Consider the following 25,221-nt stretch of genomic DNA (forward strand, 5'->3'; position numbering starts at 1 on the left):
ACTCATGGGGTATGGGTGAGTACCACTCAGATGCTGGATACATACAGTGTTAGTGTCTGGTCATTGAGTATTGTCACTTCCCGCTTAGATTCTGGATACATACAGTGTTATTGTCCACTCATGGGGTATGGGTGAGTACCACTCAGATGCTGGATACATACAGTGTTATTGTCCACTCATGGGGTATGGGTGAGTACCACTCAGATGCTGGATACATAAAGTGTTAGTGTCGAGTTCATGGGGTATGGCCGAGCCCTGCTGAATGGGATTAGGGAGGCTCTGGGCGTCATGCAGAGAGCGCCCAGTAACATACAGAGATGGGGATGGGAGGTAAGTTGTCATATGGATGATACAGACTGTAGAAGAAGAGTCTGGTTTGGCATGCTGCAGCCACAATGCTCAATGGGCAGTACCGCTTCATGCCAACTTACACGGTCTTTGGCCTTCAAAGGTTTCATATGGTCCAAAAAACATCTGGGTGTGAGACGTCTCTGTGGACAGAACGATCTTTATTTAACCATTGTACATCCAAGGCAGTGTTTAGAAAAGAAGAAAGAAGATTTGCCCAAACACATACACTGGGCATTTTTATGTACTGGCAAAGAAGTGGTTTTGCGCAAAATTCAAAAAGCTTTAGAAAAAAAAGGTAAATTAAACGTTTGTCAGAGGATAATTGCATGTTTGCATTTTACAACCTATTAACATTAGAATCTGTTAAAAAAAACAAATTATTACAATACAACAATTCATTTTACAGTTTCATCAACCATTCCCTCTGCTTAAATCTTTGTAGAATAACCTGCTGTGGGCCTTGTTCTATGGAAAAAGTTTATTGATTGCAGCCAGGCTCAAAGAGGGGCAAAGGTTTAAAAATGATATCAGGAATTATTACTTTACTGAGAGGGTAGTGGATGCATGGAATAGCCTTCCAGCTGAAGTGGTAGAGGTTAACACAGTAAAGGAGTTTAAGCATGCGTGGGATAGGCATAAGGCTATCCTAACTATAAGATAATGCCAGGGACTAATGAAAGTATTTAGAATATTGGGCAGATTAGATGGACCGAATGGTTCTTATCTGCCGTCACATTCTATGTTTCTAAGCTTTAAGGAATCAGTAGTTGTTCTCATTAAAGCACAATATCAAACAGATCCTGAGATAAGAGAGATAACTCACCTGTTTGCCAAATCACGCTGCCTCATGTCTGGTCTTGCATGCATTGCACAGTTTGCATGGAGTTCCCTACCATAGTGCGGTTATTGAATTGATCCTTGGTGGAGAGCAGTGCGTACCTGACCCAAGATCACTTTGCTATATACAGCAGCATATTCTAAGGAACAAACCTTGAATGGACCCAACAATGATAGACAAAGCACAGTGATTTCGGGTCAAGTAAGTACTGCATCTGGCTGAGCATCACATAAATGGCAGTGCTCGGGGGGAATATTGTAGGAGTTTACAATTTAACGTTAATGAATCCCTTCCTATAAAGTTTTATGAAGAAAAATAATCCAGGTATTGCAACACTGTAACAAATCATGTGAGTGTAAATAGTATTTTAAATATTGTATGCAATAGAATACCAGAAATTCACAATCTCAATAAGTACGAAATTGTGTCAGATATGTCACAACACAAGGCACAGTACATAGGGATGTAAGAAGGATGTCAGAAATACGCCTAATTCCTTTAGTGCTTACATACCCAGCACACACACAAAATAATTCCGCAAATCACTAAACATGAAAAAACAACAACTTTTTATTCAATTTCCAACCAACAATCCATCCGAAGTGCTGCTTCTTATATACAGATTAACACAACTTTAAATATGTTTCTATAGTCTTACAATGAATTAGGATTGAAAAAAACAACAACTAACAGCTCTGATCTGGAGTTATAACTAGCCTTATATGGTTCTCCAGACAGTTCAACATGGCTGTTTATAACGTCTCGAAACACAGAAAAACACATGGAAAAGATATGCTTCACAAGTTTGTTGGTCTTCACAGTTTCTATTTCTTTTTGAGGTAGATATAGGAATTATGATTAAGAAACCATTGTATTCTCCCATTTTATATATACCGCTGAGTATACATTATACCAGTGTTTCCAAACATAGTCCTCAAGGAACGCCAGTGGACCATGCTTTGTCAGTATCCTTAAGGAACGACCTGGAATTGTGGTGCTCTTTAATTTCTAACTTGGGAGTCACTGCACCATACATAATGGGATAAACCTACATTCACATTATACAAATAATACATTTTCAAACATCCTTAAAATCACCTGATGGATGATCTCAGTTGGATAAAATAGGTCTTTCATCATATTACGGCCATTCTTAGACTGGCATTACTTCAAAGTGCAATGCTCTGATATAGTGGAGGACAATACGGGTCTTTCTTGAATATTGGAAAATGTATACTTTGTTTTTCATGGATGGACAGCGATCCCCTTGTGTACAAGTATGTGTACATATCATATAAAATTGTTCGGTGTATTCCCACAAGAATTAAACTTTGATAAAGTTTATAATACTGAATGAGCAATCAAATAAAAGCAATGACATACTAAACTGCTAAACAAAGGCTCGTAACAAAGCAGTACCTCAAATCACAATTTTGAAGAAGTGACCGATCAAAGACCAGTGCTAACAAGGTAACAGTAAAGGGCTAGTCCCAGTTTAATCATTGTGCACTCCATTCTTTAAGACTCAAGATGAATTTTTACATGGGCACGATTGCATTCTACCTAGTTTCACAATATTTCAAGGCCACACAGCATGCTTTAAAGAGGAATCCTTTGTAATCAAGAAATTATACTTACTGAACTTAAATTACTTCACTTAAAAATAGTGCCCCAAAAGAAGAGAATACAAGAATATTCTTTGGGCAGGATGTTTCCATGACTTTGTGGTTTTATGAAAAAACTCTCTGAGGATCTGCCTCTGTGTTGGTTCTGTCGGTTCCAGGACTAACATTAACCCTCTCTGAGATCTACAGCGCTCTAAGATTGGCCCCTTCATTTTAATCTCTTATACTAATCCTCATTGATATCAGACTGGTTCCTTCATTCCCATATCTAATAATAATCATCCTAGTTCCTTATTTACGTTCTCTCACACTAATACTCCCTGGGGATCTATAGCGGAATCAGATTGGTTCATATCTTTATGTTTGCATAGTGAGCACACCTGGTTCTAAACACTACAAGATCAGTTCTTTAACATCCAGCCAGCGTACAAAGCATTTCTAAGGTTCTACGTCAGTATCAGGTCAGCACATCAAGTTTCACTTCTTACACTAATCCCTTTGGGGTTTTCAGGGGTATCAGATTTGCTCTCTATGCCCCAGCTCTTATATACATTTTCTCTGAGGTTCTATAGTGGTACTTGATCAGTTCCTCAGGTTCAGAGTCTTGCACAGATCAATTATGGGTTTCTACAATAATATCCAATCAGTACTTATACTAACCCTCTTTGGGTTCTACAATAGTATCAGATTTCCTTATATACATATATCTTGGACATCTTCAGAAATATTGGATCGGTTCCTTATATGCAACTTTTGAAACAATTGTCTCTGGAGAGTTCAAGTAGTACTGGATCTATTGCAAAATCTTGGTTCCAATTCTTACTGGAGACCTACAGCTGTATGGAATTGGTTCCTTAACTTCCAGTTCTTGAACACATTTTCCTTTGGAGTTCTGCAGCAGTGTTGTACCTGTTCCTTTAATCCGGTCTCTCGAACATATGATCTTCGGAGATCAGAAGCAGTCTGAGATAATTCCCAGATGTTAGATGAATCCTCCTTGGGATTGTTCAGCAGTAATCAGTTCCATACAATTGGTTCTGCAGGCACAGTTATTTTCTGTCTTTTTGAGTTTATCTACCCATATCATCAGATTAAAAAATTATTTGTTTAGTTCAATTCCCTCCATCCAAGACATCCCACAGAGAAATAAATAGTATATAGACAAAAAAAAAGACAAGGAAAGTCTTCAACGTTCTCAGGATATGAGGTCATATTCACTATTAAATGAAAGGCATCCAATTTGACATTTTTGGGGATGTAATACGAAATAATGTAATCTGTTCACATATTTTCCCCTTTTCACCTTGCTTGTTGCCTGCAAAGCACCCTAAATGTATCTTCAGTGAAGGTTTTTTTTTGTAAATGGAACGGGTTGAAATAAAAAAAGTTCAACGCTGAAGATAATCTTGTGAAGAGAAGGTAGAGTAGTTAAGAAAATTACTAGTTTTCCTGAGAACGTAGATGTTTATAAGGGTGAAACGAAGAATAACGAAATACCATCACCGAATCGGACTCAGACAAACGTTTTCCCGTAACACTAAATTATAGAAATAAACTACGACTAAAGTTAGAGGAAAAATGTGGAAACCACAGAAATATGTAAAACTGAAAACACAATATCAAGATACAAAGTAACAAAGGTATCTGGCGGAAAATAAAATGATCTCCAGCGAACTAGGTGCTACGTGGGCAGATGGGAAAATATATACTTGGCTAGTCGCTTTCTGACAGTAATACCTGGGCAACCAAGTCAAATTTAGTCAACCGGTATCAGGGCGGGGAGAGATAAGAATGATCGTGGATCATGATGTCAGTACAGGGAGCAGGTAAGGATTGGCCTGTGTATCAGTATGAGAAAACACATCAAGGACTGGGCACAGGTACTAAGTCCAGGGCAGAATTATTGGACAGAAACATTTTGGCTCTGCACGAGCCTTTGTCAAGCTGATACAGAGCCAAGACATTGCCTATTTCTGCCCAATGAATTTGCCCTGCACCTTATACCTGTGTCTAGTCTTTGACTTGTTTTAATTTGAAGAGCCTGGTTCCTCTGGACTGGAGGCACGGTTTGTAGAAGATACGTGGGCCTAACTGATTTTCTCTTTGTACATTGTATCAGTGTATGTCAGTGAATAATGTCAGGTCCGGTGGCACGTAAACATGGGCCAGAAATGCATGTCAGAGGGTTGAGAGAAGAGTCCCTAACTGCTAACTTCCCCTAGACATGCAACTTGGGGACCCAAAGATTTACAATAGATGTAGTCAGGTCAGATATGGCTACATCCTACTAAAATTAGGGCAATTATGGCAAAAGTAATATTTTTTTTTTATTGTGTATACATTGACTGATACAGTGTCCTGAATGCAGTAACTGCTTCTCCTCCTATATTTATGGACCCAGGAACTGGAGAGATACCTACTGTCCCGATGATTCAAAGTATTAGCGGCCACACACTAACTGGGTTATTTACTAGCATGAGATTAACATGGAATCAAAGTGAATTTAAAGCTAAATTTGAAAAAATATCCAAGTAAGCTATACCCTCAGTTTGGCTATTTTGGTCGAACATTCTAATTTAGTAAATAACCCTGTTTGTTTCAAACTTCATTGGCCAAACTATCGCCGAGATATCACCACATTACAATTTGTTTTAGATATGTTGTGTGTTTTGGGATTTAATCTATATACAGTGAAACTGAAACATATCCATCCCTGGATACTTTTTAAACGTATGTACACAAACTCTAAAATAGAGCCTGTTATTATATTATCATTATTATTTACTTTGATCAAGAAATACAGCAAATTACAGCTTGAGAGGGGTAGCAAATGTTTTTCAGCAGAAACTTAAAGTAACTAGTGTAAATAGTAAATTTATTTTTAACATAAATAATTTGCTGCAGCACTGGGCTGAATTATAGGGGGCGGTTAAATTGCCCCACATATGTACTTTATCATGGGATCTTGCAAGTGGTTCAACTCATTCTCCAGAGGTAACCTGTTAGAATTATATGCAAATAGTAACATCAACTAGCTGTGAGCAACAGACAACTATTCATGACCACAACAAAACCAACCTGGGTGCACATGGCGACACTCACTGCACGCAGTGACACTAACTCTTAGCTCTCTCGAATGTACAGTTACATTTATTACCCATGTAGGGTCCATAGTGTTAGCCTCTCTTAGAAACACACCAATATGTCCATACTATACACATTTCGCTAACACCTTGTAGTGGTTATAACACCTTAGTCAGAACATTGCACTAAAATTAAAGTATTGTGTTTTTGTGCAAATGCAAATTCTTGGCACCAATAACCGCCTTAAAGGGACACTATAGTCACCTGAACAACTTTAGCTTAATGAAGCAGTTTTGGTGTATAGAACATGCCCCTGCAGCCTCACTGCTCAATCCTCTGCCATTTAGGAGTTAAATCCCTTTGTTTATGAACCCTAGTCACACCTCCCTGCATGCGACTTGCACAGCCTTCCATAAACACTTCCTGTAAAGAGAGCCCTATTTAGGCTCTCTTTATTGCAAGTTCTGTTTAATTAAGATTTTCTTATCCCCTGCTATGTGAATAGCTTGCTAGACCCTGCAAGAGTATGTGATTAAAGTTCAATTTAGAGATTGAGATACAATTATTTAAGGTAAATTACATCTGTTTGAAAGTGAAACCAGTTTTTTTTTTCATGCAGGCTCTGTCAATCATAGCCAGGGGAGGTGTGGCAAGGGCTGCATAAACAGAAACAAAGTGATTTAACTCCTAAATGACAGTGAATTGAGCAGTGAAATTGCAGGGGAATGATCTATACACTAAAACTGCTTTATTTAGCTAAAGTAATTTAGGTGACTATAGTGTTCCTTTAAAGAAGCAATAAATGTGTACGGCTCAGAATAGCTCTGCCAGCCACTGAGACATGGCAGGTAAGGATTTCTGTGACATTGCTGACTGCTGGACATCTTAAATCTGTAGTCATACAGTTAGCACTTATTGAAAAATACAAACCATCTTTTATTTAAAAAAAACAAAACAAACTGGCAAGATGATTTCAAGGTTTGAGAATTTGGTTGATTACAGAGATGGGTTTAATGTGCAAACGGAAGCAGTCCAAGCGAACAGAAAGATCTAGAAGCAGCAGTAAGGTGAAGTCTGATTGGGAAGGAGGGATTTTGATAGCAGTGGGATGTGAATTTTAATTTACCTCCTCTACTTTCACACACTTTGTATTTGCCCAGGGAGCAGAAGCATCGAACTGAATTAGTGGATGATCTTGATTAAGTGTTTTATGTGATCAGTCTTACAATGGAGGCAGGAGGAGGACAGCACATGGTCAGTTCATTCCAACATGCAAAAGGGTGTTTGGTGTCACAGCTCAGTGCTTGACCCAGGGGAAAGTCCAAAACAGGAAAATGCCAGTGGCCAAAGATTAAAAGCCAAATGCAGTCAGGTCGATGTGGACTGGTTAATGGACTTGCAAGCAGTGAAGGAGTGAAGGAGTGAAGGCAAAGGTACAGGGAGGCAGGAGATTACAGGTTTAGCACCATGCACTGCAAGTGGGAGTGGAGGATGGAGGGGATCTACTGGTGATACTTTCACCAACCTTGAACGTGGAGCGTGGCATTGCCCTCGTCCATGTCAAACATGTTGGACCCTGTGCAGACATAAGTGCCGGCATCCTCAGGCTGCACATTACGGATTGTTAGGATGCCGTTGAAATCCATTGCCCGTTCAGGAAGCTTGCCGTTGTTCTGGCGGGTCCATACCAAGGTGTAGGCCGGAGACTGTGAACCAGCAACGAGTTTTGGATAAAAGATGAAAAATTCAGAGCATTACAAATAGCGAGTGCTAATGTAGAGGACATAATTAACAACATTATCAGACGTTTAAATAATTACCCATGCAAATACTAAAGTAAATTTATACCTCTTCCCTTAGAGTATCTATCAGCCCACTACAGGAATTGTCTTTATTATTTGTGCTTAAATGAGCTGAATATTGTATATGTATTGCATATATTAATATGATTAAACATATCTTTCAGAGATATCTGGTCTTTCAAATAACGGTTATGCCACATAGAATGTGGAGCCCAGTCCTATTCGAACTGACCTTCCTTGCTCCTTACCTTGCTCTTGGCTGTACATATGAAGGTGACATCGGAACCTTGACGGACATTCTGAATCTTTTGTTCTTCCACGGTCACTGTGATTGGTTTACTAGGGGCAGCTATTGGGACGTAAAATGAGGAAATGTTTGGGTTTTTTTTTTTCTTAAAGATAGGGATTTTAAAAAAAATGTATAATACTGTAACAATTTCTTGGAAAGCAATAATGCAAAACCATTTTTATATAAACGTATTCATATTTACCAGACACAACAATCTCCGCTTTGCTGGTGTTGGCAAACTGCAGGTTGCGGCAAGTACAGATGTAGATACCAGAATCGGAGGTTTGTACGCTGGAAATGTGCAACTCTCCTGAAAGGAGGTTAAAATATCCACACTCAGGCAACACATACTGACAGATGATTTCCAAAAACATGTGCTCAACAGAGCATATTGAAACGAACGGTGTAACGAGCCCTAAAAAGCTTACACAGTACCTTGAATTATTGAGATAAATACATCACTGAACCACTATAAAAGCATATTAAATAGCTCTATGTAGATGTCAACCTCTCTGCAAGGCATTACAGAATGGGATTGAGAGTTTTCCAAGACCTGATACCATTGAATTTCACTCAAAGACTAACGGAAGGCGGTGGCAGCACGGCCGCATACCTTTTGCTTTAGTATCGGCACTAGCAGGAAGAGGGCGGCCATCTTCTCGAGACCAGTAAAAGTAGTGAGGGGGATTTCCGCCTGCTTGGCATCGCAGAGTCACTTCTCCGCCTTGGGAAACGGTTGACTTTTGTGGGTGGATTCTCACAACGAAACTGCTGTGACGGTCTGAAAGAAATGGATGTATTTAGAAAGTATTTTCATGAAAAAAAGACAATTATTTAACAAGTTATTCACTAGGAAAGCCTTTCAGACACAGGGCCCCTGACTGCTAGAATTGAAGGTATTTATGATTCTGCTGTAAATAAGCCTATTTTATTTTGATAAACAGAACTTAGGGGGACATCTTGTGTAAGGAAAGACCCACACTGATCGACCTAGCACTCATTTTGGACATATGCCTTCAGAAAAATCCACACTGATCGACCTAGCACTCATTTTGGACATATGCCTTCAGAAAAATCCACACTGATCGACCTAGCACTCATTTTGGACATATGCCTTCAGAAAAATCCACACTGATCGACCTAGCACTCATTTTGGACATATGCCTTCAGAAAAATCCACACTGATCGACCTAGCACTCATTTTGGACATATGCCTTCAGAAAAATCCACACTGATCGACCTAGCACTCATTTTGGACATATGCCTTCAGAAAAATCCACACTGATCGACCTAGTACTCATTTTGGACATATGCCTTCAGAAAAATCCACACTGATCGACCTAGCACTCATTTTGGACATATGCCTTCAGAAAAATCCACACTGATCGACCTAGCACTCATTTTGGACATATGCCTTCAGAAAAATCCACACTGATCGACCTAGCACTCATTTTGGACATATGCCTTCAGAAAAATCCACACTGATCGACCTAGCACTCATTTTGGACATATGCCTTCAGAAAAATCCACACTGATCGACCTAGCACTCATTTTGGACATATGCCTTCAGAAAAATCCACACTGATCGACCTAGCACTCATTTTGGACACATGCCTTCAGAAAAATCCACACTGATCGACCTAGCACTCATTTTGGACATATGCCTTCAGAAAAATCCACACTGATCGACCTAGCACTCATTTTGGACATATGCCTTCAGAAAAATCCACACTGATCGACCTAGCACTCATTTTAAAATATGTCTTCAGAAAAATCCTTTTTGTTGTTTACTAAGGTGATCTTTCACAAAAGGGTAAATACATTCATTAAAATAGAACTTACCATCAGGGACACATTTCTGTCCACGGACGTTGGGGTTTCCAGTGTAACCAGGAGCACACCTACCATGTTAAAAAGCAGATTAAACAGCATCCGGTGAAATTAATAAGATAACATGGCCAGGACTGCACATTCTGCACTGGCATGTCTATCAGAAATATGACTGCAACAACATATTACAAAAAAAATCTACATCAATGGCTGTGAAATTCCATAATCTTAGTCCAATTAAGAAGGAGCTATGATATCACCAATAGACCTTTACTCACCGCTCACAGTACTGGCCAGTATATCCAGTTGGACAAGCTGTGCATCGGTAGCCACCAGTAAGCACAATTTCACAGGTTTTAGAAAATCTGGGAAAAACAAACAAACATCCAAGCAGACATAAGGTATGTGGGGCAGGAACCTTCAAATCTCAAAGCATTCTCCAATATAGACAAACAAACAAAAAAAGAAATCTACACTACAGAGAATTGTAATAGTAGCGAGAGAGAGTGGACAATTTCTGATATATTAAGAGGACATGTTGGTATTGTCTCGCGATAAACAGTAAGTGAGCAAATCAGAATTGATGAAAGCAAACTCTTGGGTTCAGTTTGTCCCTGAGACACTCACTGGTTTTCTGGATTGGTGAGTGGGCAGGCACAGGGCTGACAGTCCTCTGGGGTTCCAGCGGTGGCATCACCATAAAATCCAGGTGCGCACTGACCGCAGAACTCCCCGGCGGTATTGTGTAAGCAATTCTGAGATGGAAAAGAAGAAATAAAGTTTACCATTTCAAACTGTAAACACAGGAAGCTTGTTCCACATGACGGGAACATGAGATTACTTACAGTGCAAGTGCCAGTCTCTGGATGACAAGAATCTGAGTGTCCATTACAGTCACAGGGCTCACAGTGACCCAGGTAGAGGCCACCTCCAGTGCGTGTATAGCCAGGGGCACAGTCCTAAAGAATAAGACCTTCTATATAAGTACATCACTTACTGACTGGCTGGGTATTAATATCATCACATATTGACTCACTGGGGTATGAGTACTATCACACACTGACTGACTGACTGGGTATTAATCTCATCACTTACTGACTGGCTGGGTATTAATATCATCACATATTGACTCACTGGGGTATGAGTACTATCACACACTGACTGACTGACTGGGTATTAATCTCATTACTTACTGACTGACTGGGTATTAATATCATCACATACAGACTCACTGGGGTATTAATCTCATCACATACTGACAAACTGGGGTATAAGTACCATCACACACTGACTGACTGAGGTATTAGTACCATCACACACTGACTGACTGGGGTATAAGTACCATCACACACCGACTGACTGCAGTAATAATACCACACACTGACTGACTGGGGTATTAGTACCATCACACACTGACTGGGGTATTAATATCATCACATACTGACAAACTGGGGTATTAGTAACATCACATACTAACTGACTGGGGTATTAGTACCATCACACACTGGCTCACTGGGGTACTAATACCACCATACATTGACTCACTGGGGTACTAATCCCACCGCATACTGACTGACTGCAGTAATAATACCAAACACTGACTGACTGGAGTATTAGTATCATCACACACTGACTCATTTTGTACTAATGTCATCACACACAACACACTGACAATTTCCGATATTTTTGTCATGCACTAATTAATGTTCCTTATCACATGATACAAAGTATTTGAGTTGATTTTAGCCAAGGCAAGTACCATTTTGTTAGTGATTAGGTGTGAAAAGATTTCTCTCACCTGACAAGAAAGTCCCTGATATCCAGGTGGACAGCGACATTCTTCCACCTCCAAAGCTTGCGGCAAACTTGTGTAGGATGGTCCAGCTGTCTCCATACTCACTGCACTGATACTGGCTGATATCATGTCCGTGGAATAAGAGGCCCGGATAAGAATCTCATCCAGATCTGCCAAGGCCATCATTAGGTGCTCTCGAGTGGTCTGCTGTCCATCAGGACGTTTCCACTGACTCTAAAGGTGAGAATCAACAAAGATGAAATTATAATTTTTATGGGGGAAACATAATGCTCTAAGATGACACCGACAGTCCGGTTCATCCTGAAAACTCTATGTACATGCATTGCTTATTTCTAGCGTGCCAATTTGACCAGAAACTGTCCATGAACAACTACAATGCCACCAACAGCATCTGTGATAGGAACCTCACCTCTTGGAATAAAACTTCAAAGGATTTGCTTTCTCGTGGCCTTAGCTCTGGCTGATAGGAAACCAATGTGATGTCATTTCCCTAAAAATCGCATAATGAGAGAATGAATCATGTCACGTAAAACACATTGTGATTGAAGCAGAGGTGTCAAAACTGGTAGCAATGATAAAAAAAAGATTCCTCTAAACAGCAAGAACATATGTAATTACTCTTCACTACGCAGGTCCCATGGATCTCTCAAAGCAATGAATACTGAATTCAGAATGTGACTATGACATTCACCCACAATTTGAGATGAAATAAGGAACGTTGTGCATACCATGATCTGAACATCAGCATCAACCAATGGAGTCCCTCGGATCCCAGCGTTATAGCTCAATGTGTAACGAAGTTTTCCTCCATAAGACGCCACCTAGGAGTGTCAATATAAATAAGCCAATTAAACTAAAAGTAATGCTGGCAATATGGCTTGCAAACAAGGGCATTCTCCTATGGTTTAATAAAGAAATAATATTTTTAAACTGTATAGTAGAAAATAGAAACAGAATGTGACGGCAGATAAGAAACATTCAGCCCATGTAGTCTGCCCAGTTTTCTAAATACGTTCATTAGTTTCTGGCCTTATCTTATAGCTAGGATAGCCGTATGCCTTTCCCACACATGCTTAATGAGCCAAACTCATGGTGGTTGTTCTACACGAAAATATACAAAAAAAAAAAAAGGCGAAAGATTTATTCGGTCTAAAGAGAACCCAGAGTAAAATGAATGAGAAAATAACATACAGAGCATTGTTGTCAATTCAAGACTAGTTTAATCCTAAAAGCATATTCAGTACCCGCCTACTATACTTACTATATAGTATCATTCTATTCATTGTACCTTGTTTACTGTGACATAATGGAACATTCAAAGCATTGTATCTGTCTGCTTTGTACCATCGATACATTTTACCATTCCATACCAACAGTGTACCAACTTGTACAGCACATTGTACAAATGATACAATCTATCAATACAGAGGTTGTAGTGTATTGCTGTAGTGTAACATTTACATGGATTGTGCTCTCAGTACAAGGAAGCTGAGTGAACTGGAAACCAGTCTCCCCAGTCTGTTTACCAGCTCTATGGTAAAAATTAAATCCTCCCATGGCACAGAAATCAGATCTTTCTAGCAGTTACCTTGTCCCCAGTAAAAGCTTTAGGCAGCTGCCAGTATAAAGCACCTTCAGGAATAAGAGAGAAGCCCTTGTAGACAAGAGAATACTAGGGAAAAGGAAGAAGGTATAGAAATTAAACAGACAACAGTGAAGTCCTGCAACGGCGAAGGATTATTTCTCAGGAAGCCGATTTGATGAAACCGAAAGCTTTTTAGAATAAAAACATGCAACAACACAACCCAGATCCGCAAACACTTTGGGTTATTTGTCGGTAATTCAACTTCTGGTTACACGTAACAAAACTCACAACACAGGAATAGCTATAATGGCAGGTGATGCCAGACCAATGTCACTTTATTTTTCCACGACTCCTTTACTTGTTATTTTATCAAGTCTTCAAACAAGGGGTCACTCGGGGTATCAGCAAGTCCCATGCATTAGACACATGCTGCCACAAGGCATAAAATACCTTTTCTGCACCTCTCAGTCTCGGGTTTTGTGAGAAGACGAGATTGGTGGAATCCTGTGCTGGAGACCTCGGGGAATCTCCACTCAGTGCCTTGAGTTATTAAAAAAATGCTGTGATGTAGGTGGTAGTACAACAAAGACTCCTACCTACCCAATAAGATCAGGTGAGAGTCTATGCTCTATGCCAAACTAACATATAATCTCACAGGGCGCCTAATTTATTCTAGGAATTCTCAGTTTTATCAAATACAATTCACAAAAATCACACTTACAGATAGCAAACACCTTCACAGGCTTTAACTACTTAGCGTACCCTCCTTCCTCCCCTCCCCTCCCCATGTACTTCCAGAAACATGGATAAAATTTTGGATCAGCTATAATATCTGCTGTAGAGGTAGATGGTGGGAGCTGGTTACCTGTTCAATAGGCGGCTTCTTGGAATGACCAGGAGCACCGGCTGTGGAGAAACGCTGGGCAGAAGCTCCTGATGGTGACCTAGACCTTGGGTAGTGCTGGGATGGCTGACGTGATATCGAAGGAGAAGGGGGGCCAGGGGCACCAATTAAAGGAGATGAAGGAACATTTGGGGATTTATGTGTTATGTTGGAACTCAAAGTTTTCAGAGAGGCATCAGGAGGGGCTGGATTAATGGATGAAAAGCTAGAGAGGAGGTTCCAGATTTCTTGGTCAATGTTAGTCTGCTCTTCATCCATCTGGTGTCATGTGAAGGGAAAACAAATGGCAGGAAAAGACAGAGGAGATAATAAAGACCCAGCAGGAATACGGTGAGGAAAGGAGAGAAATATGAGAAATTAATGGAGGACAGTTGCACCTTGGCAAGAATATGTTGTGTTCATAGTAAGCTGAGCAATGGATCTCTTCAACTGTTTGTAAACTACAACTACCATCATGCAAGAGAGCAGCATGATGTAGATATTGCAGAATCTCACCTACAGCTGAAAGATGCTTGTAGGTGTAATATAGTAGCAGGTTTGTTTGTTTAGAATACAGTTATTGGAGATGGTTCAATGACTGATAATGACATTATGTGAGATTTGTACTCTGTAGCAAGGTGTAAGAAAATATGTGCCTGACATGAACAATGTATTGGTGGAATGGCCACAGAGCAGATTTTGTAGTAGTTTGTAAGATCCCAAATAATTTGGCTACCTTTGCTTGGCGTCTGACACGAGTTCGCGATTCAGGAGACTCTTCCACATCTCCGAACGCTACTCTCTTCCGAAGCTCCTCCTCCGTCAGAGATGAGTCATTCTGCTGGATGCAGATTGGACGGGATCATTTATACCCCACTCATCCAAAACTCAACCGACCTTCCCACCACAATCCACATGCAGGAGGTAAAGAAACTGCACAATGAACTCGACTTTACCAGCATGCAAACAGCTTCATCTACAGCCACTTTTTATTCCAAAATCCATAAAATCATTCCAAGCAAGGTCCCCACAGGACAGGGGAAACAACCCCAAATATTTCCAATAATTATTCCTCATTGTCTGAATGAAGAATATTTGGCAATTAATTAATATCTAGTTTCAGAACAGACAAAACTACTGTGGGACTGAAAAAAAAACACTGCATTTCCAAAGATTTTTCGATACTATTATAACACAACACATTAGGGCCATGATAGGTCATCTTCGTAAAGAATTGTATCATCTAATAACTGGAAACACCAACAGCACTGAGAGAAACTAACAGGATACCATGCATGGCAAGCAAACTACCTTATGTGCCCGACGCATTCGAGCATAATACATCTCCCGCTGCAGAGAAACAAGATAGAAAAATATCCTGGAATTGTTTGAATTAATGAAAGAAAAGAAAAAATAAAAGACCATAACAGAAAAAAGTGAAAACAGAAAAATATATACACAGCTTTCTGGTGTCATAATCAGGACTGTACAAGACACAAGAAGTAATCCACTGAGTTTTCAGGAAAGGTGAACTCAGCTATATTAGAGAAAATGGTACAGAACAGAAAAGAATAGAATAGAAACAATAAAAATTTAAGTAACCCTCTGCCTAGAGAATTTTCTGTATCAGATTTTGTAAAATTCGTCTTTTAAATTAAAAAAAGATCTGGATATTTTTTTTTTTTTTCTGTTAAAAGTAGGAAATTAAGTGCCATAGTAGTTACCAAAGAAAGCGTTAACAGCGGCCGGATCCACGATGAAACCGGATCAGGACAATTTAGGGTTAAGAATTTTTCCCTTTTTGCTACAGAAATGGAAGTTATTTCAAATGTAGTTTTTCCTTTTTATTTTGATCGCAGAAGCAGGTGGAAGGCTGAACTTGCTGGACTCTTTTCTCAAACTATAATACTATGTGTCTGTATCTGCTTGTTCCACCTACCAGCAAACCATACCTACCATCACTGAATGTTCCACGATAAAGTATACTGCCGGCAAGCCTTACCTTGTCTCCTTGGTAGCCCTCTGGAAGCTGCCAGTAGTAGGTTTCCTGTCCCAGTTGGTCAAATCGTCCATGGGTAATCTGTGGTCCTTGGCTGCCCATTTCCACGGTGAATCCGGTGCTGATCCGGGTGCTGTGCTGTCTGTTTACCAGAGCAAAGTTCTGGAAGTTCCCAGGTAGGAAAGGGCTTGTAATCTAGGTTTGGAGATACAAAATATAGATCTACGGGTAGAACACGAAATATGCCCAGAGCAGTTGGAAGCACTGCATTATACCAGCAGGGCTAACAATCCTAAACACGATTATTCGTATTTATTCTCACCAGTTCGCGGTGGTAACTTGAGCTGGCACAGATTTGGGTGACGCCCATGCAGAAGCAGGGCAGGCAGCCATCCTGGTTGTCGGCACTGAGGTAGAAGTGATGAGGGCGGCAGGAGCTGCATGAATGTCCCTCTACGTGAGGCTGAAAGAAAAATAGTACAATGTGTATCTATTCCTGATGCTACACACTTTTCGTAGCTGGATTCATTAAATGTCAGGCTTTCAAACAGTGCTAATTTTGGGAACCTAGAAAGATTTATTGGACAGTGGGCACCATAAACATTCAGTGTATGGTGTGAATACAGACACTTACCTTGCACTGGCACCGTCCCTGGGAGTCGCACGTGCTGCTTAGACTGCCTCGAAGGTCGCATCGGCAGCTGGTTCCAGAATCCGCTGTAATAACAGCAATACAGAACTAGCACAAACACCACAGCATCATAACACTCACTGAGAGTTTAATTATAAAAGTTCATATGGGAAATACGTTGCAATTTCATGATCAGCATCCACTCTTGTGTAATAGAAATTATTATCAGTGGAATCAATGGAAAGCTGATCAAACCATTGTCTAGGAATATTGTTGCACTTGATACATAACTCCCAGTGTGAGTAGGTGAGGGGTGGAACCTACCTGTGCATGGTTGGCCTCGTGCGGGATCACCCCTGTATCCAGCAGCACACCTGAAATCACAGGTTAGGGTTACATTGGAAGATAGACAAACTAATTAATTTTACATCCAGGCTACAACCATTTCTTTCTGAAGGCTTGAAACTGACATTTTCTACTCCCACATTCTTCCAAACAATGAAATAGCAAATCACAAATTGGTACTTCGTAAATCTGGCACCTAAATGCCCCCTACATTGAAATCTGACGACTGTACCTTTCACATTGACGCCCCACGTAACCCAACGGACAAGAGTCACATGTAGGCAATCCATCGCTGCCCAGGTAGCAAGTCCCAAAATACCTGGAGAATAGTCAGAGGTGAGATAATAGATGGGGTGACTGATAAGCATTTCAAGATTTGTTTACATTACTATGTTCACAATGATCGTTCTAATCATTCTGGAACACTGTTCCCTAAAATGTAGTCTCTAAGAAAGCAATATCAACTATTTTCCAGAATTAAAACGCAGTGTGTGATGTGTGTTTAAAAGCCAGAAATGGTGAGGCCATCCCCTGCCTCTCAATGAGACTAAAGTAAGTTTTCCCTAAATATATAGAGGATTGTGGTGCATGGCCAGCATGCTGCTGAGAAGGTCACATGGACTGAACAGAGGCATTCACACAAGTCTGAAGGTACTGGCTACATACTGGCTGGATGGTCCCCAGCACCGGCAAGGCTGGCAATCTCCAGGTGTTCCCCGTGTGGCATCGCCATAGAATCCAGGCCGACAGCGCTCACACTTGGCACCTTCAGTATTGTGCTGGCAGTTCTGGAAGAGACAGGACAAAGTTCTCAGCTGCTGGTGATCGGCAAGGATACTGCAGCGGTCAGAAGGGATCCACTCACCAGGCACTCCCCTGTTTCTCCGTCACAATCAGAAGAATGACCACCACACTGGCAACGTTCACAGGTACCCAGATAAAGCCCACTGGTGGATCGAGTGTAGCCAATGTCACAGTCCTGGAGCAAAGGACAAGAGCGTAAATTCCAGGAGAATGGCAGATAGCAATAATTAGGTATCAGAATAACACAAAAATAAAACAGTCAAGTCAGATTGTGCCTACGTCTATTGTCAAATCCAAGAATCAAATCGTGAATGTTTCACAACAATATCCTTACAACAAACATCCGGACGGTGGCTTTACCTGGCAGGAAGGCCCGGCATAACCGGGGGGACAAACACAATGCTCCACCTCCACGGCTCGCTGCAGGCCTGTTGAGTGCGGCACAGCTACATCCATGTGTATATTTGAGATTCTATGTGAGGAAAGCACAGGAGTCGTAACACAGTAATAATCTCAGAAAGTGCATCAATAAAACCAATCCTCGCTTCGGTACCTGCTCTCTGCCATCCTCTCAGCATAGGAAGCCCTGATCATCAGGAGGTCGATATCTGCCAGAGCCATTAAAAGGTGCTCTCGCGTGGCATCCTGCCCGTCTGTCCTACGCCATGCACTCTACAACACAAAAAAAATAAAATAATCAGCTCTATGGAAAGTCAAATTTAATTAATTCAGAAATCTATTGACAATAAAACATTCAAAGCCGGAGAGTCACTGATAATGATATTGTGTCTAAAAGCCACAATATGCCGTGTCTGACAGCCACTGAGAACGATGCCGTGTCTGACAGTCACTGAGAACGATGCAGTGTCTGACAGTCACTGATAGCGATAATGTGTCTGACAGTCACTGATAGCGATAATGTGTCTGACAGCCACTGATAGCGATAATGTGTCTGACAGCCACTGATAGCGATACCCTGTCTGACAGCCACTGATAGCGATACCGTGTCTGACAGTCACTGATAGCGATACCCTGTCTGACAGTCACTGATGGCGATGCCCTGTCTGACAGCCACTGATAGCGATACCCTGTCTGACAGCCACTGATAGCGATACCCTGTCTGACAGCCACTGATAGCGATGCCCTGTCTGACAGCCACTGATAGCGATGCCCTGTCTGACAGCCACTGATAGCGATGCCCTGTCTGACAGCCACTGATAGCGATACCCTGTCTGACAGCCACTGATAGCGATGCCCTGTCTGACAGTCACTGATAGCGATACCCTGTCTGACAGCCACTGATAGCGATACCGTGTCTGACAGCCACTGATAGCGATACCCTGTCTGACAGCCACTGATAGCGATACCCTGTCTGACAGTCACTGATAGCGATACCCTGTCTGACAGTCACTGATAGCGATACCCTGTCTGACAGCCACTGATAGCGATACCGTGTCTGACAGTAACTGATAGCGATGCCCTGTCTGACAGCCACTGATAGCGATAATGTGTCTGACAGCCACTGATAGCAATACCCTGTCTGACAGTCACTTACAGCGATACTGTGTCTGACAGCCACTGAGAGCGATGCCGTGTCTGACAGTCACTCACAGCAAAACTGTGTCTGACAGCCACTGATAGCAATACCGTGTCTGACAGTCACTGATAGCGATACCCTGTCTGACAGTCACTTACAGCGATACCCTGTCTGACAGCCACTGAGAGCGATGCCGTGTCTGACAGTCACTTACAGCAAAACTGTGTCTGACAGCCACTGATAGCGATACCGTGTCTGACAGTCACTGATAGCGATACCCTGTCTGACAGCCACTGATAGCGATACCCTGTCTGACAGCTACTGATCGCGATACCCTGTCTGACAGCCACTGATAGCGATACCCTGTCTGACAGCCACTGATAGCGATACCCTGTCTGAGAGTCACTTACAGCGATACTGTGTCTGACAGCCACTGATAGCGATACCATGTCTGACAGTCACTTACAGCGATACTGTGTCTGACAGCCACTGATAGCGATACCGTGTCTGACAGTCACTGATAGCGATACCGTGTCTGACAGTCACCCTGTCTGACAGTCACTGATAGCTATACCCTGACAGCCACTGATAGCGATGCACTGTCTGACAGCCACTGATAGCGATACCGTGTCTGACAGCCACTGATAGCGATACCCTGTCTGACAGCCACTGATAGCGATGCCCTGTCTGACAGCCACTGATAGCGATGCCCTGTCTGACAGCCACTGATAGCGATGCCCTGTCTGACAGCCACTGATAGCGATGCCCTGTCTGACAGCCACTGATAGCGATGCCCTGTCTGACAGCCACTGATAGCGATACCCTGTCTGACAGCCACTGATAGCGATGCCCTGTCTGACAGCCACTGATAGCGATGCCCTGTCTGACAGCCACTGATAGCGATGCCCTGTCTGACAGCCACTGATAGCGATACCCTGTCTGACAGCCACTGATAGCGATACCCTGTCTGACAGCCACTGATAGCGATACCGTGTCTGACAGCCACTGATAGCGATACCCTTTCTGACAGCCACTGATAGCGATACCCTGTCTGACAGCCACCGATAGCGATACCCTGTCTGAGAGCCACTGATACCAACACTGTGTTTGACAGCCACTGATAGCGATACCCTGTCTGACAGCCACTGATAGCGATACCCTTTCTGACAGCCACCGATAGCAATACCGTGTTTGACAGCCACTGATACCAACACTGTGTCTGACAGCCACTGATAGTTAAATTGTCCAAAAGAGACTATCTTATTATTTTATTTTTTTTAAGAAGTATAATAGCAATAAATTTAGATTAAAACAAACTACAAACTAGTAGCAAGGCGCATGTTTTACCTCTCGGAAAGAAACGGTGATTGTAACAGGAAATCCGGGAACCATTCTGATGTTGGCAAAGTGTTCCAAGAAGATGCCATTCCCCTGCAGCACTACATCTGGCTGACTGTACAAGGGCTGCGACCCAAGATGGGACTCATATGTGATGGTATAACGCAACTCTCCACCATAGGATGTCACCTGCAACACATGAATCCTTCACTTTATTTACTGTCTCAGTAAATCCCTCCTCGGTACGCTGCAGATTCCTCTCTCTTACCCTTGGCATTCATTGCAGATTCATCAGATATTTGCATGTTTTCTGGTTTAATTGCTACTCACCTTATCGCCCTTGAAACGTTCCGGTAACACCCAGAAATAGACATCTTGAGGGATGTTGCTGAAGGATCCGAATGTTAGCTCTGAGGGTCCAGTGACACTGATGCCTTCAGTGAATGTGCGGGTGCTGCCCGCATTGGAAATGGTAAAGGGCACCCTTTCATGGCTGTCATAGGTGGAGCGTACCTGAAAATAAACACCGGAGTATGTAATGGCAGCCAAATACACAGACCATGTGAAAATCCGCTGAAATTGCTGCACCTATATTACACTTGACGACTGCGCTGTGAACCGGATATCTAATAACAGACTATAGTATGACAGCTATGGAAAAACCACTCTGTAGGCAACGTCTTTGCGCAATTCTGTATAATCTGAATCTAAATTTTGAGCAGCTTAATGAACTATTATATCACGGCATGGAACACCCCATTTCTGACATTCCAAGCAGCATGCAGTTAGTATCCGTTGGAGCCATGGAGAGGGGAGTACCTGGTCTCGGTTCCAGTAGGAACTTGAACATTGCCTGGTGATACCCATGCAGAAACACTTCAAACAGCCGTCTGCATTCTCTTCACTTAGATAGAAGGTTCCACTTTTACATTCGTTACACCGCTCGCCCGAAACATGAGACTGAGTGAAAACAAGTAAAAATTCATAAATCAGGAAACCTGCAGGGAACATTTTTTAAGTTATTACATGTACCCATTTGGTTCCCAGATCAATTCCCCATATTGATATCAACAGACATTTCAGTCACATGGTTATTAAATTTGAAATTCACTTTGCATTCCTGCCAATTCTCACTTTAGTGAATAACCTAATCAGAGTATTTGTAGTGCAAGATCTTCCTAACAGAGTACCATGACTGGCACGAGCTTGCCGAAAGAGTACAGCTGATGGAAAGATCTTCCTAACAGAGTACCATGACTGGCACGAGCTTGCCGAAAGAGTACAGCTGATGGAAAGATCATCCTAACAGAGTACCATGACTGGCACGAGCTTGCCGAAAGAGTACAGCTGATGGAAAGATCTTCCTAACAGAGTACCATGACTGGCACGAGCTTGCCGAAAGAGTACAGCTGATGGAAAGATCTTCCTAACAGAGTACCATGACTGGCACGACCTTGCCGAAAGAGTACAGCTGATGGAAAGATCTTCCAAACAGAGTACCATGACTGGCACGAGCTTGCCGAAAGAGTACAGCTGATGGAAAGATCTTCCTAACAGAGTACCATGACTGGCACGAGCTTGCCGAAAGAGTACAGCTGATGGAAAGATCATCCTAACAGAGTACCATGACTGGCACGACCTTGCCGAAAGAGTACAGCTGATGGAAAGATCATCCTAACAGAGTACCATGACCGGCACGGCTTTGCCAAAAGACTACAGCTGATGGAAAGATCTTCCCACTGGACTACTAATGAAGGCAAGACCACCACACGGTAGTACCACCAAGTGCAAGAGCACAATAATTACTCTAGACAAGCTAGCAGTTTAATAACTCACTTACCGATACATTACAATGGACGTGCTAATAATCTGATAATATATTTACTAAAGATACACATTAATAGGCGAGCTAACAGTTTGATAATGAACATACCTTACAGCAACTCTAGATGAACAGCTTATTATCTCCCTTACATGTTACTAGATAGAATCATTGTTTAATAATGTACTTACTTTACAGACACACGTTACTAGCTACACTAACCGTTTAACAATGTACTTGCCTTACAGACACACGTTACTAGATACACTAACCGTTTAACAATGTACTGGCCTTACAGACACACGTTACTAGATACACTAACCGTTTAACAATGTACTTGCCTTACAGACACACATTACTAGATACACTAACCGTTTAACAATGTACTTGCCTTACAGACACACGTTACTAGATACACTAACCGTTTAACAATGTACTTGCCTTACAGACACACGTTACTAGATACACTAACCGTTTAACAATGTACTTGCCTTACAGACACACGTTACTAGATACACTAACCGTTTAACAATATACTTGCCTTACAGACACGTTACTAGATACACTAACCGTCTAACAATGTACTTGCCTTACAGACACACGTTACTAGATACACTAACCGTTTAACAATGTACTTGCCTTACAGACACACGTTACTAGATACACTAACCGTTTAACAATGTACTTGCCTTACAGACACACGTTACACCAGATGAAGAGGCGCTGCCCTTTTTGTCACATTCTTCCAGCTTAGCTGGGGGGAAAAATGTAAAAATTAGACGAGGGATTGGTTTATTGAGTTACAGAAAACACAGCGATTTTAACATTAAATACTGTTTATATATCACTTGGGAAAAATATGACATTATTTTGATGATAAGGATTTGCCTGCATGTTGTATTTTCACAGTAGGTCTATGTAGGTTACTATGTAACTAAAATGACAGTAAATTAAGTTAAAAGTAATTCAGTTTGCAATGTGTGCCCACTCGGAGCCTTAGTATAACCGTCCTTGATACTGGATTCAAACTCTCGCCTACATATGAGAGTAATAAGCCATATTACTCCTTACAGAGCTGCGACATACCGGAGGTTTGCTCACACCGGCCTCCTGGCTGCATGGGATTCCCCTCATATCCCTGGGCACATCTGAAAGGAGAGATGGAAAATGCCTGAAAATATCCCACAATGCACGATTCAGCCACAGAAAATGAAAACATGTATGAACCACTTCCATGCAGGACATTCCCAGAGACAATACTCACTTCTCACAGCGACGCCCAGTGTAACCCTGAACACAGTTATCACACGTGGGCTGTCCATCTGTGTCCACAAAGCACGTATCAGAAAACCTGGATAAAAAAGACAAGTATCTCAGGCACGTATTCTCATGTTATAAAATGTCAACAAATATAGAAAAGAAAAAGAAACTGGAAGATTCTTCCCCGAAGCCCAATGCTTAATTGTTTATATATGTGCGACTGTAACCAAGGACGACTGAGAAAAGGATCTGCATCACGTTGAATTAAAATACCAGCAGTGAATGATGATTTATTGATTTAACCCATTGAGGTCTGGTTTTGGGAGTAGTACATAATGTGTTTGTATTCTTAGTGCTATTCATAAAAGTGAGAATTGCTGGGAGTTCATAATGGATTTCGAGTGAAGTTCTAATACCAAATTAGCCAAATTGGGAAAAAATAATAATCTCCAAATCCGATATGTTTGCAGTTTGGCTATTTTACTTAAATATGAAATGCATTTAGAATTCCCGATAATTTTATGCGATGTCATGCCATGGGCGGATCATATGGGTTGGGCATTGTGATGTCCCACCATGGGTGGAGCGAATGGGGTGACAAAAATCCATGCACTCACCTACGCCTGTAGTCTGTGTGTGGGCAAGGACAAGGGCGACAGGCATCGGGTGTGCCCCTGGTGGGATCTCCAAAGAAACCAGGCTTGCATTTATTGCATTGCGGACCCTCAGTGTTGTGCTGGCAGTTCTAAAGAGGAAAAGAAAGAAATAAGAAAGATCACTTAAACATGACACCAAATATGTTCTAATAACCCCAATATATCAACTTTGTCTAAATAAACTTGAACTATATTTTTGTGAACATGTTTCTATGAAAGGGTCCACATTCATTCAAAATGTTTACATAGTTACATAGCTGAAAAGAGACATGCGTCTATCAAGTTTGACCTTTTTCACATCTGTTTCTGCTGTAGATCCAAAAGAAGGCAAAAACCCAGCTCAAAGCTTCTGCTAGTTTTGCTACAAACTAGGAATGCATTCCTTCTCGACCCAAGAATGGCCATCAAATCTCCTCTGGGATCAAGAAGTTGTTAACCCACATATCAAAAATTGTATCCCTGAAGATTACGTTTTTGCAAGAATTTATTTAAAAATCTGTACAGTCTCCCAAAAAAACAAGAGGAAACCTGTAGCTTCTCATCTCTAAAATCTTCAAGCTTGCTTTATGTTAGAGGGTTTTTTTTCTTGTTAATTACCAGTAAAGTATGATTTCTTCAATTAAATGAAGATATGTGAGTGAGTATACCAGGAAGGTTAACAATGAAAGGTGGCAGATAATAAAGCATGACTTGTTTATATATATATATATATATAAAATCTGTACA

At 41.4% G+C, this 25,221-nt stretch overlaps 1 protein-coding gene across 13 annotated transcripts in view; it reads right to left on the reverse strand.

Annotated features, from left to right (window-relative positions):
• Positions 1-25,221, reverse strand: part of HSPG2 (heparan sulfate proteoglycan 2) — a 175,991-nt gene that overhangs the window by 57,251 nt on the left and 93,519 nt on the right. For 5 of the 13 annotated variants that reach the window (XM_063436821.1, XM_063436819.1, XM_063436822.1 and 2 more), the window contains 33 exons: positions 24,457-24,584; positions 23,844-23,930; positions 23,666-23,727; positions 23,269-23,333; positions 21,577-21,717; positions 21,088-21,270; positions 20,767-20,946; positions 18,436-18,554; positions 18,243-18,354; positions 17,944-18,057; positions 17,745-17,866; positions 17,311-17,397; positions 17,058-17,107; positions 16,737-16,819; positions 16,425-16,565; positions 16,106-16,297; positions 15,415-15,453; positions 14,840-14,944; positions 14,086-14,382; positions 13,671-13,760; positions 13,224-13,307; positions 12,364-12,456; positions 12,045-12,125; positions 11,618-11,848; positions 10,665-10,778; positions 10,447-10,574; positions 10,098-10,184; positions 9,832-9,890; positions 8,603-8,770; positions 8,192-8,299; positions 7,949-8,049; positions 7,424-7,604; positions 432-491 (listed from right to left, as the gene is read on the reverse strand). In XM_063436821.1, coding sequence (XP_063292891.1) covers positions 432-491; positions 7,424-7,604; positions 7,949-8,049; positions 8,192-8,299; positions 8,603-8,770; positions 9,832-9,890; positions 10,098-10,184; positions 10,447-10,574; positions 10,665-10,778; positions 11,618-11,848; positions 12,045-12,125; positions 12,364-12,456; positions 13,224-13,307; positions 13,671-13,760; positions 14,086-14,382; positions 14,840-14,944; positions 15,415-15,453; positions 16,106-16,297; positions 16,425-16,565; positions 16,737-16,819; positions 17,058-17,107; positions 17,311-17,397; positions 17,745-17,866; positions 17,944-18,057; positions 18,243-18,354; positions 18,436-18,554; positions 20,767-20,946; positions 21,088-21,270; positions 21,577-21,717; positions 23,269-23,333; positions 23,666-23,727; positions 23,844-23,930; positions 24,457-24,584 — 3,892 coding nt within the window. The remainder of the gene's footprint in view (positions 1-431; positions 492-7,423; positions 7,605-7,948; positions 8,050-8,191; positions 8,300-8,602; positions 8,771-9,831; positions 9,891-10,097; positions 10,185-10,446; positions 10,575-10,664; positions 10,779-11,617; positions 11,849-12,044; positions 12,126-12,363; positions 12,457-13,223; positions 13,308-13,670; positions 13,761-14,085; positions 14,383-14,839; positions 14,945-15,414; positions 15,454-16,105; positions 16,298-16,424; positions 16,566-16,736; positions 16,820-17,057; positions 17,108-17,310; positions 17,398-17,744; positions 17,867-17,943; positions 18,058-18,242; positions 18,355-18,435; positions 18,555-20,766; positions 20,947-21,087; positions 21,271-21,576; positions 21,718-23,268; positions 23,334-23,665; positions 23,728-23,843; positions 23,931-24,456; positions 24,585-25,221) is intronic. The other 8 variants (XM_063436828.1, XM_063436826.1, XM_063436824.1 and 5 more) reach the window with 4 other exon arrangements.

The sequence above is a fragment of the Pelobates fuscus genome, chromosome 11 (assembly GCF_036172605.1).
Source record: "Pelobates fuscus isolate aPelFus1 chromosome 11, aPelFus1.pri, whole genome shotgun sequence".
In the NCBI taxonomy this organism is placed as follows: Eukaryota; Metazoa; Chordata; class Amphibia; order Anura; family Pelobatidae; genus Pelobates; species Pelobates fuscus.